Raw genomic sequence first — 18117 nt, 5'->3', positions numbered from 1 at the left:
ACCGGGGACTCCCCCGCTCCGCCCTGCGCGCCCCCGCCGCCCGCCGCAGTCCGCGTCCTCCCAACCGGTCAGCCTCCGGCTCGGCCCGGGCTCCGCGCATTTCTGCATCTCTCCGAGTGCTCGGCTCGCGGGAGCGAGCAGGGGCGGGGACGGCCGCCGGCGCCCGAGGGCCGGAGGAGTAGCTCTGCAGAGGACAGCCAGGGGGGCCCTCGCTGTCACAGCGGCTGCCCGGGAGCGGCCGCACGGGGTGGCCGGGAGCGGTGGGGCGGGGGCCGCGAGCTCGCGGGCAGCATGGCGGGGCTGCAGGCCAGGTGGGGCTCGGGGCTCAGGCTGCTGGCGCTGTCCACCCTGGGCCTCTGCCTAATGCTGGAAGTCGGCGCCAAGAGGCCCCCCAAGACGCCTCCCTGCCCCCCGAGTTGCTCCTGCACTAGGGACACCGCCTTCTGCGTGGACTCCAAGGCAGTGCCCAGGAACCTGCCCTCCGAGATCATCTCTCTGTGAGTGCTCTGGACTGGGGCGCGGCCGGGTGGGGGAGCTGGAAAGAAGGCAGAAACCCTGCTCTGGGGAGAACCCCTGCTCCCCCTCTAGAGTGTGAGGACCAGGAGGGCTCCAGGGGGCCCGGGGAACTGGATTCCAGGCAGCAGCCTGGCTGGGAGTTCTGCAGTCGTGCTGGGGAAAGCAGCCATGGCTGGCAAAGAGAGTGTTTATGGCCAAGAATGAATCATCACCACCATCAGCATTAATGAGACCTACTGTGTGCGGGTGCTGGACTTGGAGGGAGGGGGTTGTTTACATGAGCGTGGGGGCCGCTGCTTGTGATGTCATACCAAGGACAGAAGGCCTCTTGGAGGGGGAAGGTGGCAGCAGGGGGAAGGGTGGGAGGGAGATACACCCCTACCGTGCCCTGGCACGGGTGGACGCCTGCCACTGGTCTCGCCAGCCACCCTGCACGGGGCCAGGCAGCCTGTCCCTTGCAGCAAGCAGCCTCAGGGACTAGACAGGCTGTGTGGTTGGTCCCTGAGGGCAAGATGCTAATCCACCGCCCCCATCTCAGTGCTCCATCCCTCCATAGCACCCAGCACACTGGGTGTTTGGATGATGAAGCAGGTATGGGTAATGGAACCTTCCTTTGGCCGAGGTCCTTGGTGCTTAGGGAGTCAATAGTGGAGGATGATATTGAGCTTGTGAGAAGGGAAAGATAGCCTCAGGTTGAAGCGGGGGGTGGAGCCAGGTGACATGGGGAGTTTCCAATGCAGAAGATATTGCCCTGTCCACTTCATGCCGTCCCAGCACAGCCCTTATTCTCCCCTTGGTTACTGACCCTCAGATGTCCCCTGCAGGACGCTGGTGAATGCTGCCTTCTCAGAGATCCAGGATGGAGCGTTTTCCCACCTGCCACTGCTGCAGTTCCTGTATGGACGGGGCCTCGCTGAAGGGCAGGGCCGGGCAGGGGAAGGGAAGGCGCTCAGACTGGGGGGAGGGGAGGGGAGACTGGTCCTGAGTTGCCCGTGGAGGTCAAGCTGCAGGTGTCCCTTACTCGCTCCAACGGGAGAGCCACCGTGAAGCAGCGGAGAGTCCAGAGGGCCTCGGGAGCAGCAGTTTGGGGAAGGAAGGTCCGGGTTGCACGCAAAAGCAAAGAACGGGGGTGTTTGGGGCCCAGTTAGGAATGGACTTGTGTCTTCTGGAGACCCCAAAGAATTGGGTGCAGTAGTTTGGGCTGGAGCCAGAGGGTGGACAGTGCAGGTGAGAGGGGTCACCTCAGAGACAAGTGATCCCAAGGATCAGGGTTTGAAGAGAGAGCCTGGAGCTGAAAGGGAGGGAAGACAGGAGGGTCTGGAATTCTAAAGGGAGCTATTTATGTTTGAAGCCCCAGTCACAAGAAAAGATAAGCGTGGTTATCCTCAAACTTACATCCGTCTGAGAGGAACTGGAGTGAGCTGGGTGAGGGTGGGAGGCAGGGCGGTGGGGAAGGACCCAACTTGACAGGAGAGGTGTGCCCTAGGAGTAAATGGGGGCCCTGGGAGCTTCTGGGACCAGAGCAGATTCCCGCCTGGACTTGCCACCCAGGCTGCTCCGGGACTCTCCGCTAGGGTCCCCAGGGTGGGAGGCAAGGCTTGAGGGTGAGGCAACTGGCTGGGAGCTGGCACGGCAGGCGTGCCCTTGGAAATGCTAATCTGCCTTTGTCTCTTCAGGTTACTCAATTCCAACAAGTTTACACTGATTGGAGACAATGCTTTCACAGGACTCTCACACCTGCAGTACCTGTGCGTGGGAAGGAAAGGGGAGTTGGGAGGAGGGCTGAGAACAGAGATGAAGTGAGGAGGGCTGGGGGGAGGTGGGAGGAGTGCCCTTGAATCCTCTGACTGCAGGGCCCGAGCAGAAGGTCATTTCATCCATCCCTCTGCCTAAACCATCCCGCCTGGATGCCTGTCACCACAGGCTTCATGTCCAGATTCAGAATGAAAGCCTGCCGTGGGCTGGAATCCAGGAGGGCCACAGGGACGCAGCTGGGGTCGGGGAAGTGGTGTGGGTGCGGAATGGCAGCTGAAATAAGTTTTATTTTCTCCAGCTTCATTGAGAACAACGACATCTGGGCATTATCCAAGTTTACCTTCCGAGGACTCAAGTCTTTGACGCACCTGTGAGTGCATCACGCACATACACCGGCCCAAAGCCCTGTCTCCTGTGGCCTTTGGCCTTGGGCGTGACCTTCAGGTGGGTGACCCAGAGGTCTCTCTTTCAGGTCACTGGCCAACAATAACCTGCAGACACTGCCTAGAGACATCTTTCGGCCCCTGGACATCCTGAGTGACTTGTAAGCCCTGAGTCCTACCTTTTGTTGACTGTGGCACAGAGGGGCGTGGCCCTGGAGGGAGCAGTGTGGGAGCCAGAATTGGAAGATCATAATGTCTTGACAGACTGGGAGGGTTTAGGTTTGGGCGGGGGAGAAGGCTAGGTTGATTTATACAGAGATTGGTAGCCTTTCAAGTTGAGGTTCTTCAAGGCATTTGTGGACCCTCTTAAAATGCATGCAAGACATTATGTGTATATTTTTTCCAATTTAGGAAGTATTTTATTTTTTAATTTATTTTTAAATGGAGGATAATTTCTTTAAAACGTTGTGTTGGTTTCTGCTATACAACAACCAGCTCTGTGCATGCCAAGTTGCTTCAGTCGTGTCTGACTCTTTGCCACCCCATGAACTGTAGCCTGCCAGGCTCCTCTGTCCATAGGATTCTCCAGGCAAGAATGCTGGAGTGTGTTGCCATGCCCTCCTCCAGTGTATCTTCCCCGCCCAGGGATCAAACCTTCATCTCTTACATCTGCATTGGCAGATGGATTCCTTACCACTAGCGCCCCCTGGGAAACCAGTTAGTACCCGTGTGTCTTCCTCCTGAGCCTCCTTCCTACGGTGTACTTTTTGAACATGTGCTTTTTAAACATATGGTTTTTTTCCCATTTATTTTTATTAGTTGGAGGCTAATTACTTTAAAATATTGTAGTGGTTTTTGCCATACATTGACATGAATCAGCCATGGATTTACATGTGTTCCCCATCTCGATCCCCCCTCCCACCTCCCTCTCCACCCGATCCCTCTGGGTCTTCCCAGTGCACCAGGCCTGAGCACTTGTCTCATGCATCCAGCCTGGACTGGTGATCTGTTTCACCCTAGATAATATACATGTTTCAATGCTGTTCTCTCGAAACATCCCACCCTCACCTTCTCCCACAGAGTCCAAAAGTCTGTTCTGTACTTCTGTGTCTCTTTTTCTATTTTGCACATAGGGTTATCGTTACCATCTTTCTAAATTCCATATATATGCGTTAGTATACTGTATTGGTCTTTATCTTTCTGGCTTACTTCACTCTGTATAATGGGCTCCAGTTTCATCCACCTCATTAGAACTGATTCAAATGAATTCTTTTTAACGGCTGAGTAATATTCCATTGTGTATATGTACCACAGCTTCCTTATCCATTCGTCTGCTGATGGGCATCTAGGTTGCTTCCATGTCCTGGCTCTTATAAACAGTGCTGCGATGAACATTGGGGTGCACGTGTCTCTTTCGGATCTGGTTTCCTCAGTGTGTATGCCCAGAAGTGGGATTGCTGGGTCATATGGCAGTTCTATAAACATATGTTTGATTTGAATCTGTGTTAAAGTCCAGTAGCATAGCCATAGTCATTGATCAGTATTTCTACAAGAAAACAAAAGCCCCAGAATGAGGAAGGTTTGGAGGAACAGGGATGAAACAGATAGATGTGGCGGTCATACACGGGAAAAGGCCCCCGGCCAAGGAGGCAAGTAGGGGCTGAAACTCAGCCTGGACTCTCCTGGTCAAGCACGTGTCCACGGGGCTGAACCCACCCCGTGGAGGACCTTTCTCTAACCGGCACAAAGATGCCACATGAGCAGCCAGCAGCAGCCTTGCCAGTATCTACTGAAAACCCAGAGGGCCTGGGTGGGCAGAGCAGCTGAGAGCCTGCCCCCTCTGTGCCTCCTCCATCACCCTCATGATGCAGGGACCTGCGGGGCAACTCGCTCAACTGTGACTGCAAGGTGAAGTGGTTGGTGGAGTGGCTGGCGCACACCAACACCACGGTGGCGCCCATCTACTGCGCCAGCCCACCCCGCTTCCAGGAGCATAAGGTGCAGGATCTCCCGCTGCGAGAGTTCGACTGCATCACCACGGGTAGGAGGCGCCCCACCTTGGGCATCAGGCTGGGCCTCCTCTGGGATGCTCCCGCTGCCCTGCCTTGCCAGTCGAGTAGCCCTAACCCTTCTCCCAACCTAACCCTAACCCCACATTCCTGCAGATTTCGTGTTGTACCAGACACTGTCCTTCCCAGCAGTGTCAGCCGAGCCCTTCCTCTACTCCAGCGACCTCTACTTGGCTCTGGCCCAGCCAGGAGCCAGCGCCTGCACCATCCTCAAGTGGGACTACGTTGAAAGGCAGCTTCGGGACTATGATAGAATCCCAGGTATCTAGGCCTGACCTGGCTGTGGTGGCCCTGAGGGTGGGGTGGCTCTGTTATTCCTCTTCCTTGGGTTCCTACAGGTAGAAGGATAGATGAGACAGGGTCTCTGCCCACAAGAAGAACTTTTCTAGTCTTTGGGGGGAGGTTGATACATACACAGATAACATCCACATAATACATAGGTGCTAGGAGGAAGATACGACCACAGTGCTCTGGGGGCCAAAGGAGAGTCCTACCCTGGGCAATCAGGGAAGGTTTCCTGGTAGAGGGGATGCCTAAGCTGAATCATGTATATATATTTTTACTTATTTATTTATTTAATTGTGGCCGTGCTGCGTCTTCGTTGCTGCATGGGCTTCTCACTGCAGTGGCTTCTCTTACCGTGGAGCACAGGCTCTAGAGCGTGCAGACTCCAGCAGGTGTGGCACGGGTGGGCTCAGCGCAGGTAGGCTCAGTAGGCGCAGCTCCCAGGCCCTAGAGCACAGGCTTAATAGCTCGGTTAGTTGCTCCGAAGCCTGTGGGATCTTCCTGGATTAGGGATAGAACCCGTGTCTCCTGCATTGGCAGGTGATTCTTTATCACTGAGCCTTTGTACACAGTAAGCTGACGTGACGGTTATTCAGTTGGTCAATATCTAGCAACACGTATTTTGTGCTCAGTGTCAGCTTATATTGGAACTCTGGGGTCAAAGGCAAAGGGAGGGTGAGGGTGAGATGGATTCTTAGCTGTGAGACAATTAGAAAGCATTGAGCACACGATGGACGCTCAGCAGGGAGAGAATACTGTAGCAGACAGCCTTAGTCGGAGGGGCCCGGCCCTCTTTTCTGAGGGTGTGGCGGGGGCCCCCTAACACCACTCCCCTCCACCCTCAGCCCCTTCTGCAGTGCACTGCAAGCCGATGGTGGTGGACAGCCAACTGTACGTGGTGGTGGCCCAACTGTTTGGGGGCTCTTACATTTACCACTGGGACCCCAACACCACGCGCTTCACCAAGCTGCAGGACATTGACCCTCAGCGTGTGCGCAAGCCCAACGACCTGGAGGCCTTCCGCATCGACGGCGACTGGTACTTCGCTGTGGCTGACAGCTCCAAGGCGGGAGCCACCAGCCTCTACCGCTGGCACCAGAACGGCTTCTACTCCCACCAGGCCCTGCACCCCTGGCACCGGGACACCGACCTGGAATTCGTGGATGGCGAGGGAAAGCCGCGCCTGATCGTGTCCAGCAGTTCGCAGGCTCCCGTCATCTATCAGTGGAGTCGCACCCAGAAACAGTTTGTGGCTCAGGGCGAGGTGACCCAGGTGCCCGATGCCCAGGCAGTGAAACACTTCCGTGCGGGCCGCGATAGCTACCTATGCCTCAGCCGTTACATCGGTGACTCCAAGATCCTGCGCTGGGAGGGCGCCCGCTTCTCCGAGGTGCAGGCCCTGCCCTCCCGGGGCTCGCTGGCCCTGCAGCCCTTCCTGGTGGGTGGCCGCCGCTACCTGGCGCTGGGCAGCGACTTCTCCTTCACGCAGATCTACCAGTGGGATGACGGGCGGCAGAAGTTTGTGCGGTTCCAAGAGCTGGCCGTGCAGGCCCCCCGGGCTTTCTGCTACATGCCGGCTGGGGATGCCCAGCTGCTCCTGGCGCCCAGCTTCAAGGGACAGACGCTGGTGTACCGACACGTGGTTGTGGACCTCAGTGCCTAGGGGGGTTTGGGGGCCTTGGGGTGCCTCGGGCCATGCCGGAGGCTGGGTGGGAGCCTCCAGCTGAGCCACATATGTGCTTGTGGGAAGACACACATAGCCCATCCACACACGCGCTCTCATGTGTACACACCCCAGTGAGCATGGGCCGCACCACGGACTGTAGCCCAGGGAGGCCCCTTGGTCTTCACTGGAGTCAGCACGAAGACTTGTGTACGCACCTGGCAACCCAGCGCCCAGTGCCCTCCTGCGTGGACGCCTGGGCATCCCGCCCGCAGCCGCCCTTGCTCTGCTGCCTTCCACGTGCTCTGGCCTGGGGAGGGGTCCTGGGAGGGAGGGAGAGAGGCCGAACTGCTCCCTCCCGTTCTTCGGCGTATCCTTCTGACCCTCTGGTCTTTCCTGTTGGTGCTCGGGGTGTCTGTTTACCTGCTCGTGCTCCACATCGCAGCCCGTGGCCACATCCTCCTTACTGCCGGCTGCGCTCTCCCACGCCTCGCGCCCTCCGCGGGCACATGTGGACGTGGACACACTCCTTGAGTGACACGCACGCACACCTGCCCACACGCACATGCACAGCTTCAGTGCAGCCTGAAGGGCGTCTCCTCCGTGACCTTGCCTCTCTTCCTGCAGGGGCACACGGTACCCGGCCTCCTCCACTCACCCCCTGGTGTGCCCACCCCGTGGCTGATAATGATGGGAATGGTGGTACCAGCCTCTGGGTACCAGCCGGACTTCCTGGGGGGCAAAGCCCCTCTGCCCGAAGCAATAACGACAGCCGACCCTGACTTCTTCCCAGCGCTCTCTGTTCTCACTGGACTTTCCTTCTCTCACCCTGAGTCTGCTTCCCTGGGGGACAGGAGACCACCCAGGTAAAGGCCTTCTGCTTTTCCTTCCTGTAGCTGCGCCTGCCTCTGACCGCCCTCTGGTTCAGCCCTACAGGGGACATGGGCCTTGTGCTGTGAGGGCTCCTCTGGGTGTGAACACGGGCCGGCCAAGCACCTGAGGTATCCGGGCAGGCGCCAGGAGTGGAGAGCACCCTGGGGCCCTGGCACCCCTCTGAACCACAGAGACACTCCCCAGAGTGGAGAGAGATGGAGGGAGGGAGGGGCCTGAGGAAGCGGCCCCTGACAGCCAAGCTTCTGCCGCCCTCTGCTGTGCACGGGAATAGAAGGCTGGGAATAGAAGACTCTGAGACAGAATAGAAGGCTCTGAGACGCAGAGCTGGCAGGGGAGGTGCTTCCCAGTGCTCAGACAGCGTGAGGGCCCCCAGGTAGCAAGATGCCGAGGCACTTGGAGGCAATGATCTGATTCACTTGCTTCAAATAAAAATCCCACCCCCTGACAGCTCTCAGGTATCCAATGGCGATGATCTGCAGCTCCTATTTCCTTAAGAACAAAGCTGTGTTTTCTGTCCCTGATGCTTGGAGGGGGCCAGCATCAGATGTCAGACCCCCTTCCTCCCCGCTCCCCTCCCTCTAAGGAAGGAGTAAGCATCCCAAGGTCAGCTGGTGCTGGGGTCAGGAGTTCACGCTGATGACACTCAGGTGCTGGGCCAGTGTGACTAGTCTCCATCACCTGGGGCTGACTCACGGCCGGGTGTTCCTTCCTGGAGATCACAGTCTTGGGGCCCAGTGAGATCTGTCCCTCGGTCAGGTCAAGTCCAACCAACAGGGCTAAGGACAAGCTCAGTGTTTGGTCTCCTCTCCATCCCCCTCTGCTGGACAAGCATGCATCACGGCTGTCACCCTCAGATCTGGTGTGAGATTTCAAGCAAGTGGACTGATTTCCCTGAGCTGAGCGTCTCTTTCTGTAAAGTAGATAATAAAACCTACTTTGCCTGATCCTGATTGTTCCACTTACTAGCTAGGAGGTCTCAAGCGTGTTCCTTCCCTTATCTGAATCTCAGTTTTCTCACCTGAAAAATGTGGCTAACCATGCTACCTGCCTGACAGGGTTAGTGTGAGATTTGAATGCATTACATTTATAATATGTTGATGTATGAATATAAACAGTGACAAATTTTATTTTCTTGGGCTACAAAATCACTGTGGATGAAATTAAAAGATGCTTGTTCCTTGGAAGGAAAGCTATGATAAACCTAGACAGCATATTAAAAAGCAGAGCCATCACTTTGCCAACAAAGGTCCATATAGTGAAAATGATGGTTTTTCCAGTAGTCTTGTACCAATGTGAGAGTTGGACCATAAAGAAAGTTAAGCGACGAAGAATTGATGCTTTCGAATTATGGTGCTGGAGAAGACTCTTGAGAGTCCCTTGGACAGCAAGGAGATCAAACCAGTCAATCTCAAAGGAAATCAACCATGAATATTCACTGAAAGGACTGATGCTGAAGCTGAAGCTCCAATACCTTGGCCACCTGATGTGAAAAGCCAACTCATTGGAAAAGACCCTGATGCTGGGAAAGATCAAAAGCAAAAGGAGAAGGGGGCGAAGGGGGATGAGATGGTTGGATGGTATCAGTGACTTAATGGACATGAGTTTGAGCAAACTTTGGGAGATGGTGAAAGAGAAGCCTGGCGTGCTGCAGTCCATGGGGTCGCAAAGAGACACAACTGAGCGACTGAACAACAATATATGTGTGACCCTTAGAATCGTGTGTCTGGCACAAAGCTAAGACTTTTTTGGTTGTAGGACTCTATGAGGTACCCAAGTGTCTCACAGAAGACTTTAATGGCAGGGAGAAGGCTGATCTCTGAGGAGATCTGCTTTCTATGGATGAGGGTTCCTGCCCATCTTCAGTCTCACAGGCCCTGTTGTTGTTCATTCACTAGGTTGTGTCCGACTCGTTGCAACCCCATGGACTGCAGCACACCAGGCTTCCCTGTCCTTCACTATCCTCACAGAGCCCCTGTACCCTACATCTTACCTTTAGCCTCAGATGCCCACTTCTCACAACAGGGAACCTCACAGGTGATATGTCTGGGTTTCTACCTTCTGAAACTGCATTCATGCGCTCTTGGCTTAGCAGGTACCTCTCGGGTCCCCCAGCCACAGTCCTGGGAATGCCTGTCCTACTTTTTCAAATGGGGTCTCATCCTGTGCCAGGGGAGAGGTTGCCAGGGAAAGTAGGTTGAGTCTTCCAGACATGTTGGCATTTTGTCACCCAGTAGAAAGATAAACATCACTGTCACTCCCCACCCCCCACCAGGGAACCTTCTGAGGGCGGGAGACACCCCCCTCCTGAATGCCCAGCTTTCCAGAGAGGGCGGGGATGGAACCCACCGTGTGTCTGCGTGGTCACCTGCCAGGGGCAGGTCACTGTATGTCCAGAGAGCTGCTTAGCAACCCAGTGTAACCAGGTGACTGTGTCAACAGCGCAGGACCAAAGGGCGTGAGAGGCAGAGTCCATTCACTCTGCCAAAGCCCAGGAGGGTGACCCCCTCAGCTGTCAGCCTCAGACCCCTCCCTGCTGAGCTCTGCTTTCAGCCACAGACCTCTGACATACTGTCTCTTACATTTTCCAAGCACAGTCATTGGGACCAAGAGTCTCCCTTTGAGAGATGGTCCCAGTTGGCTTGGCTTAGAGTGGGCACAGGGGAGCTCCTCTCCAGTGAATGCGGGTAAAGCGAGGCCTGTGATGCTGAGGTCAGGTGACTCTGGAAGGCACCGAGGGTCGGGGAGGAGAGGCAGATCCGCAGCAAGTACTGAAGGCTGCTGGAGGTTCACATGCACACAGTCAGCCCAGGCAGCCTTACTTCCAAAAGAATCGATGTCCCTTCCCTTTTCTGCACTTCACCCAGCTCCTCCTGAGCTGTCCAGAGGATCAATCACATCCTTCTACCCCAAGAAGACAAGGGTATTTTCCACCTTTGTTACAATGTTGCATCGTGGTCAGGACCTTCCTGCCTGCACCTTAGCCCTGGATGGTTCTTGTTCCTCCAGTCTAGGTAGTAGCTCCAACCAGTGTGAGCAGGTGGGGGCAGAGAGAAGGAGGCGTCAGGGCCTGGGGGGAGTTTCTCCTGTGGGCCGGTTTCACTGCAAGCTCTCCCACTCAGCAGTACCAATAAAACTGATGATCATAATTATGCCTGTATAATCACTGAGTGTTTATTCCCAAGAAGCCTCCTTTCCCTGGCCTCCATCACTAGTTACTCCGTCTTTTTGATAGATGGTGAGGGTTAACTATGGCTGTAATAAAAAGTAATAACTGCCCAAGTTTCCTGCCCCCGCAGCTCTGGGCAGCTCTGCTGCCTCACTTTATCTCTGTGAGGCAGTGAAGAGGCTGTGCTGGGTCGGGGGTGGGTGATGTGCTCCCCATGTCCAAAAGGAGGAATGGGGCGCCTAGCAGAAGAGATACAAAGAATGTAACCCCACCTGCAAAGCTGTAGAAGCAGCAAAGATTGCCTTCTTTTGTTTTTTCAAAAATAATTTTTATTGAAATAGATATATGGCTTCCCTGGTGGCTCAGATGGTAAAGAGTCTGCCGGCAATGAGGGAGACCCAGGTTCAATCCCTCGATCCGAAAGATCCCCTGGAGGAGGGAATGGCTACCCACTCCAGTGCTCTTGCCTGGAGAATTCCATGGACGGAGGAGCCTGGTGGCTACAGTCCATGGGGTCACAAAGAGTTGGACATGACTGAGTGACTACCACTTTCATATATATATATGTGTGTGTGTGTATATATATATATATATACATATATATATATATATAAAAATCACTGAGTGGAGTGACATATATACTAATATATATGTTACAATGTGCAAGTCTTCGCTTTTACTCTCCCACCTTCTTCCACATACATACCTTCCTCCTAGAGGAGCTTTCCCGTTACCCTTCCCTTCTTAGAGCTGCCCTCAAAAGAAGGCTGAGCCAAACGTTTGTTTATCATCCACCATCAAACACCATCAGGCGCCCTTGGACAAGTTATTTTCCACCACTGAGACTACTTCCTAAATGGTAAAAAGGGGTCTTGTAAAATTCAAGCCTTGCACTCAAAAATGCACCACAAAGTGGCCTTTCTTGATACTAAAGCTCTCAGGGATATCTGTGCTCTTGACTCACAAAAATATGCGGAATTTCAAACTTTGGGGGAAGATGGATTGAGGACTTCACCCAGAATCTCTCAAATCTGCCTGCCCAGGGACGCGGGAGAAGTCAACTCCTGCAGCCCACCCTTCAGCGTGACTTGGGATGGGGGTGATGAGTCCCTCAGATCCCCTCTCCTCCAAGTCCTCTCCGCTTTCCGTCTAGGTCACCTCAGCATCTTTGAAACGCTTATCCATCTCCTGACTTGTAAGAGTCAGATTTGCTGGCGCTCAGCCAAACCTTTAGTTCTCAACTGAGCCTCTAACCCGGGACCTCCACCCATCTCACGCCCATTCCCATCTTACAGAGGGCGGAAAAACGAGGTAAAAGAGGGGAGCCAGTAAAGGGCTCCATAAAGTCAAGACTCCGAATTCCCTTCGTTTCTTCCCGCCCAGACCCACCTTTATGTTTCCGCTTCCCACCTCCAGACTTCCCATTCCGAGGGCTCCTCCAACCTGTCGGCCCCGGCCGCGAGCCGGCTGAGCATCGCCACTTTAAGGGGCAGGCCTCTCGCCTCCCTGACCTCGCCCCGCCCCCTCCGGCGCCGCTCTGCGCCTGCGCCCCGCGCCGGAGACCTGGGGTTGGGCAGCGCCCAGTTCCGTGCAACTTTCAAGTGAGTTGCAAACTCCGCCCCGAAGCCGGTGCCGGTGGCCCGGCGCGCTGAGGTCCCGGGGAGCCGCACGAAGCGCAGGCCGCGACCAGCCACCCCTGGCCCGGGACCCACAGCGGCCCTGGCAAGGGCCGAGCGCTTCGTTCTCCGGAGCAGGAAGTGCGGGGCAGAGCTGTAACTGCCAAAGCGGCGCGGTGGGGCGGAAGAGCGCGCTGGCGGGTACCGGCTCCCGAGTCGGTCCTGCCTGCCCCGGCCCGCTCATCTCCCCTTTCTTCAGGCTCTCCGCAGCGCGGAGTTAGTGCGGACTCCGCCTCCACAAAGGGGCAATCCTAGCGCCCCTGTGGTTCACACACCTCCACCGTGGCGTGAGCGTCCGTCTGGTCGTCTTCCTGGAGGGATCTCCCTTCGCTCCCAAGGCTGCAGAATGGTGTCGTGGATGATCTGTCGCCTGGTGGTGTGAGTATGGCCGTTCTAATGCTTCCGCTGGCCCTGGGTTTCAACCTGCCCCTGGGGTGGAAACTGAGGATGTCAGGTGGAAAGGGGGGCTTTCTGAGCTCCCTCACACCTTTCCCCTCCTTCCAACATTCACTGCAAGGGTTAACGGATTTGTGGACCTGCACAAGACTTGGGGGGGGGGGGCGCGTGCTGGTACCCCCACCCTCAAGCCTACTTGGCCGACGGCCAGACGAAACCCCTTGCACTCAGACACCACTGCAGGCAGGGGCGTGGGAGAGAGGACCACAGGCCGGCCAGCAGCCCGGTGGCAGACACAAGATGTGGCACGTTGTGGGCGCTTCCCAACTGAGCAGTCATGCACGTGACTCACCATCCTGGCCTCAGCCTCCCCACTCAGCCCTACTCCTCACCTTTCGGTACTCCAGCACCTGGCTGCAGTATCTCTGTCTGCAACCTGGCAGTGCCGGATCTGGTGGCCCTGCGCCCGATGGCACGTCCAGGGAAGAATCAGCCCGGTGCCCTCATGGCTCCGAAGCCTGCTTCCCACCCACCGTGTGCTCTCCCTGCATCATGCACCCAACGGCCACTTTTGCAGGCCTGAGCAGGCTTGGGCTGTTTGTAAACAGCAGGGTAGGGAGGTGGCCTCCAGGGCTCTGACTCAGGCGCAGGTTGTGCAAGCCAAGCGGGAAGAACAGGGCAGGCACCACCACCTTGAACCTGGGTGGGAGGAGGCGGCCACCTGGCTGGGGGGTGGGGAATGGTGCCCCTCACACTCCTCTGCTTTGGGGGCTGCTCTTCAGGCTGGTGTTTGGGATGCTGTACCCAGCTTATGCTTCCTACAAGGCTGTGAAGACCAAGAACATTCGTGAATATGTGAGTGTGAGGGTGGGCAGGAGGGCTCAGCTCAGGTGGGGGGTGTGGTAGGATTTGGTGAGGTGTGTGGGGTCCAGGCTGGCCTCCCTCTTTTTCAGGGGTATAATCTGGTGGTATGTCCTGAAGCAGCATGGGCGTGGATGGAGGGTGGGCTGTTGGGGTTCTTTGTAAGGTCTTGTGGGTGAAGCTGATTGAGGGTGGGTACAGGAATGAGTGGCAGTTTCTCAGAGGCAATTCTGTAAGGCCAGCCAAGTGCCAGGGGAATGCAGTGGGAAGGGCTTTCTGGAATCTCTGGACTGGGTCAGCCCGGGACAGGGGAGTTGGTACCACTGGTTCAGCTTCTGGCTTCTGACCTCTCCCCCCGCCCCACCCTATCCAGGTCCGATGGATGATGTACTGGATCGTCTTTGCACTCTTCATGGCGGTGGAGACCTTCACGGACATCTTTATTTCCTGGTATGGGCACCGGGGCTCTGCGGGCTGCAGGGAGGGGCTGGCCCTCCCTGGCCTGGCTACCCGGTGGACCTTGCCTCTCTGCTCACACAGGTTCCCTTTCTACTACGAGATCAAGATGGCGTTTGTGCTGTGGCTGCTTTCGCCCTACACCAGGGGGGCCAGCATGCTTTACCGAAAGTTTGTCCACCCATCCTTGTCTCGCCATGAGAAGGTACCCCAGGGGGAGGCAGGGTGGGCAGCGTAGGGGTGGGTGCGAGGGAAGGAGCCCTGGATTTGGGGTTTGAGACACTGGGGGACATCTGGGCTCTAATCCCAGTCCTGCTGCTGTTGAACTGTGGGACTTTGCCAGAGCCTTGTCTTCTTCCTCTTCTGGACTAATCAGATGGGTGCACAGGTGAATGATCTTTGGAGGGTGTAACACACCAGCTGGAAGCTGGTTTGGGGATGGTGTGGGGAGCCTGGGGCGTGGCGGATCATTGAGGTGGAGGCGTGGGTGAGTGGGTGGGCAGCCCTTTGCTCTGTGGATGGGGTGGACCAGGAGGCATGACTCCCAGTGGTTTCTCTGGGTCCGTACAGGAGTGACCCCGGCTGTCCGCCTGAGCTTTCCTCCCCGATGTCGTCTGCAGGAAATCGACACCTATATTGTGCAAGCCAAGGAGCGCAGCTACGAGACGGTGCTCAGCTTCGGGAAGCGCGGCCTCAACATTGCTGCCTCTGCTGCCGTGCAGGCTGCCGCTAAGGTGCCCTGGGCCCCAGCCTTCCAACAGCCCACCGCGCCCCGGGGCCCTTGGGGCGGGTCCAGCCCTCAGTCGGGGAGCCAAGGGATAGCAGCTGTCCATCCCGGGGGAGCCGGGGTGAGAGGTGACAGGTGGGGGAGTTGGCGGGAGCATGGAGCTGACGTTCAGACTTGCCTGGCTCTGACGTTGCCCGTGAGCCGCTGCTCCTTGTCTCTGGGCCCAAGCTTGCTGTTGGCGCCCCAGGGTGCAGGGCTAGAAGGGTTGCCGTGTTGCCTTTGGGCCTGTGCCCCAGGCATTGCTCGCAGGTCAGCCTTGATCTCCCTGGGCCGCTCCCCTGCCTGAGGCCCCTTCTGCCCGAAGCCCTGCCCCCTCCGTCAGGCGGTGCAGCGGCTCCTGCTCCCTTGCAGAGTCAGGGTGCACTGGCCGGGAGGCTGCGGAGCTTCTCCATGCAGGACCTGCGAACCATCCCTGATGGCCCCGCCCCCACCTACCAGGATCCCCTCTACCTGGAGGACCAGGTACCCCGCCGCAGGCCACCCATCGGTGAGTGGGCAGAGGGACCCGGAACTGTGCCGCCCAGAGAGAGGGATGGCGTCTTCCCCCAGGGCCGGAGGAAAGCTGGGTCAGCCGGCCCTCGGACTGTCAATGCCTAGCTTTGCCTCCCTGCTGCTCCTCCACACAGGGTACGGGGCAGGGGGCCTGCGAGACAGTGACACCGATAATGAGTGTTGGTCCGACACAGAAGTGGTCCCCCAGCCACCAGCCCGGCCCCGAGAGAAGCCGCTGGGCCGTAGCCAGAGCCTGCGTGTGGTCAAGAGGAAGCCTCTGACCCGGGAGGTCAGTAGTGAGGCAGGCACGAGGGAGGGGGGCGGTCCTTACTGCCGCCGCAGCCCCGACCTTTCACGACGTGCCTGCCTTCTCTCCCCCAACAGGGCACCTCGCGCTCCCTGAAGGTTCGGACAAGGAAAAAGACCGCACCCTCAGACATGGACAGCTAGGGTCTGCGGAGCCAGGCCGGGTCTTACCTCCTGCTCTGCGGGGCGCTGGGGCCCTTCCGAGGGGCTTCTGGCTGTGCCCGCAGCCCTCCTGGCCCTCCTGGCTCTTGCTGACGGTTCCTGGCCACGTGCAGGGCCGCGCCCACGATGTACCAAAGCAGGCTGGGCTTACGGTTCTATTTATTGCCTTCCTCGCCCCCTACCTTCCCAGGTGTGGGACCAGAGCCCTCCCCAGGCCCCTGGAAAACGAAACCCAAAGGTCACCCAGCTGCATTCCTTCTTTCAAAGTACTTGACAGCCTTCTCCAAGGCCTGTGTGTGTGTGGGGGGGGCTGGGGGGGCGGTGACGATTGTACGGTTTGTGTTGGTGAATGAGGCTGGGTTTGTGGAAGTTTTGATAAATAAATTCATAAAAGTGCTCCATCTCTTCTGGTTTGTAGTTCTTGTCCTCACAGCACACTTTATTAAACAGCCCGCTACAGGCTAGTCAGGGTCTAGGACCAGTGCTGAAAGGCCTGAGGCTGCAGGAGGGCCAGATAGCCATTGACAGATAGTTGTGATGTGGCAAGTACTGTCATGGAAAGCTCCTGAGGACCTCAGGGACGGGAGAGCTGGGGGACAGCCCTGGGAGGGGACCCAGTCTAAGAAGCAGTCAGGAGGAGATGGAAGCAGGCCTTCACAGGAGGTAGAAACCAGTGGCAGTGAAGGTGTGGGGTGACCTCAGGCAGCACGATAATCTCACAGGGGATTAGCTTGAGCTGTGCGCAGATTAGGCCTGGGCAGGCCAATTTCCTCCAAGGGCCTGCCAGGCCTCTGGGCACCTCCAGGGGTGGCGAGGTCTGTAAACCCTCAGGTTGACGGTCGGAGCATTGCACCGCCACGGAGTGGCCACGAGAGGGCAGCAGCTGCCAGAGTCTGGTTTGCCCTCAGCTTCCAGGTCAAGGAGGGCGGGGCTTGGAGGCCGAGCAGAGCCCTGCAGGGGCCTGGCCGCTGGCTGGCTGGAGGGATGATACAAGAACCCTGGCCCGGCCTCCAGAGGCCCTCCCTGCTGCTTGTGGCCATTGGTCCTCAGCCTGCCCCATCCTCGAGTCTCTCCTGAGACCCAGGCTGCCTGCTGGCCCCACTTCATCCCTTAATCCCCGGGCGGCCATTGCCCAGCTCTGCCCGCTCCTGCCCTGGTCTTACCATCCTGTCCCAGGGCTGCTCCCCTCTCCCACCCGCAGGCCTGCTGTCCTTTCCCACCTCTGATTAATTCGAGAGATGGGGCAGAGTGTCAGGTGGGAAGAGGGGATATGGGGTAGTCACCCAGAGTGACCTGAGGAGTGTGGATTAACTCTTGGTGTGGGGATTATCCGGATTTATTCGGGAGAGGTACTTAATCTGCTGGGTGGCTTAGCTCCTCACAGATTGGTGTTCAGTGATTTCCTATCTTGGTGTTCCCTTGCATCATAGGGTTGCCCTATCTCTTCATTTATTCATTCAAAAAATCTTTATTGAGCATCTACCAGGTACCAGGCATGTTTCAAGAAACTTGGGGTGCAAAATCTAGTGATAGCTAGCATCTAGACTGTGGCTGCCCCAGCAGGGGCTGCTCTGAGCCCTCAACGTGTATTAGTTTATTCCTCACAACAATCTTTACAAAGCACTTACTATTATTATAATCTCCATTTCACAAAAGGGAAAACAGGGACCTAGAGGGCAAGTTATTTGCCTGAGGTCACACAGCTAGTAAGTGGCAGAGTTGGGCTTGGAAGCCAGGTAGTCTGACTCCAGAGTCAGAATACTTAACCACTGTGCAGAACTAGAGTAAATGAGAAAGTTTCTTGCCAGGGAGAAAAGGAGAAGGAAACGAGCAGAGATGAAACATTGATTGTGTCCTTGACCTTGTGCATTTTAAAGAGGTGATTTCCTTAAATCCTCCTGACAAGACTGTCAGGTGGGAGTTATAGCCATTTTACAAATGGAAAGACTGAGACTTGGAGAAATGAAGCAATTTTCCACAATTGTGCTGCCCCTGGGTCAGAGCACTGTCTCCTGAGGCAAGTCTGCCCAGAGGTTGCTTCGGTAGGGGTGGGATGGCACGATCTACACCCTGTACTGAGAGAACAGAGGAGCATGTGATAAATGGCAAAATGAAATAAAAACTCGAGGCAGGGAGCAGCTTCAGGAGGCTGACAGTGTGCGCCGGTAAGGGAGCTTTCCTGGGAGCCGAGGGGCTTCGCCTGCCCGCATTCCTCGGATGGTACCTTACAGTGAGTGGCAGGGTCACTAG

The 18117-nt window shown here is 56.7% G+C and overlaps 2 protein-coding genes across 2 annotated transcripts; both read left to right on the top strand.

Moving 5' to 3' along the window:
• The first annotated feature begins 291 nt into the window (after window positions 1-291).
• Window positions 292-8435, top strand: LGI3 (leucine rich repeat LGI family member 3). The gene is made up of 8 exons (XM_065947027.1): window positions 292-497; window positions 1341-1412; window positions 2193-2264; window positions 2570-2641; window positions 2744-2815; window positions 4526-4695; window positions 4820-4984; window positions 5854-8435. Exons 1-8 carry the CDS (start codon window positions 292-294, stop codon window positions 6669-6671), a joined length of 1647 nt encoding a protein of 548 aa, XP_065803099.1. The 3' UTR covers window positions 6672-8435.
• A 3864-nt stretch (window positions 8436-12299) lies between these two features.
• Window positions 12300-15986, top strand: REEP4 (receptor accessory protein 4). Its single transcript, XM_065946737.1, has 8 exons — window positions 12300-12785; window positions 13586-13658; window positions 14038-14114; window positions 14205-14325; window positions 14741-14854; window positions 15259-15394; window positions 15534-15688; window positions 15784-15986. Exons 1-8 carry the CDS (start codon window positions 12754-12756, stop codon window positions 15847-15849), a joined length of 774 nt encoding a protein of 257 aa, XP_065802809.1. The 5' UTR covers window positions 12300-12753; the 3' UTR covers window positions 15850-15986.
• Window positions 15987-18117: the final 2131 nt, after the last annotated feature.

Source organism: Muntiacus reevesi, chromosome 10 (assembly GCF_963930625.1).
Source record: "Muntiacus reevesi chromosome 10, mMunRee1.1, whole genome shotgun sequence".
Classification (NCBI taxonomy): Eukaryota; Metazoa; Chordata; class Mammalia; order Artiodactyla; family Cervidae; genus Muntiacus; species Muntiacus reevesi.
The sequence above is the reverse complement of the archived record's forward strand: the minus strand, read 5'-3'. Positions and strand labels throughout refer to the sequence as shown.

What these genes read in the sequence shown, in the direction of transcription:
- LGI3 (XM_065947027.1), top strand. Translation starts at nt 292, where the DNA reads ATGGCGGGGCTGCAGGCCAGGTGGGGCTCGGGGCTCAGGCTGCTGGCG. An exon ending in CCCTCCGAGATCATCTCTCT is followed by an intron (nt 498 to 1,340) that starts GTGAGTGCTCTG and finishes TGTCCCCTGCAG; the next exon opens with GACGCTGGTGAATGCTGCCT. An exon ending in GTTCGACTGCATCACCACGG is followed by an intron (nt 4,696 to 4,819) that starts GTAGGAGGCGCC and finishes ACATTCCTGCAG; the next exon opens with ATTTCGTGTTGTACCAGACA.
- REEP4 (XM_065946737.1), top strand. Translation starts at nt 12,754, where the DNA reads ATGGTGTCGTGGATGATCTGTCGCCTGGTGGT. An exon ending in CCAAGAACATTCGTGAATAT is followed by an intron (nt 13,659 to 14,037) that starts GTGAGTGTGAGG and finishes CACCCTATCCAG; the next exon opens with GTCCGATGGATGATGTACTG. An exon ending in GGAAGCCTCTGACCCGGGAG is followed by an intron (nt 15,689 to 15,783) that starts GTCAGTAGTGAG and finishes CTCCCCCAACAG; the next exon opens with GGCACCTCGCGCTCCCTGAA.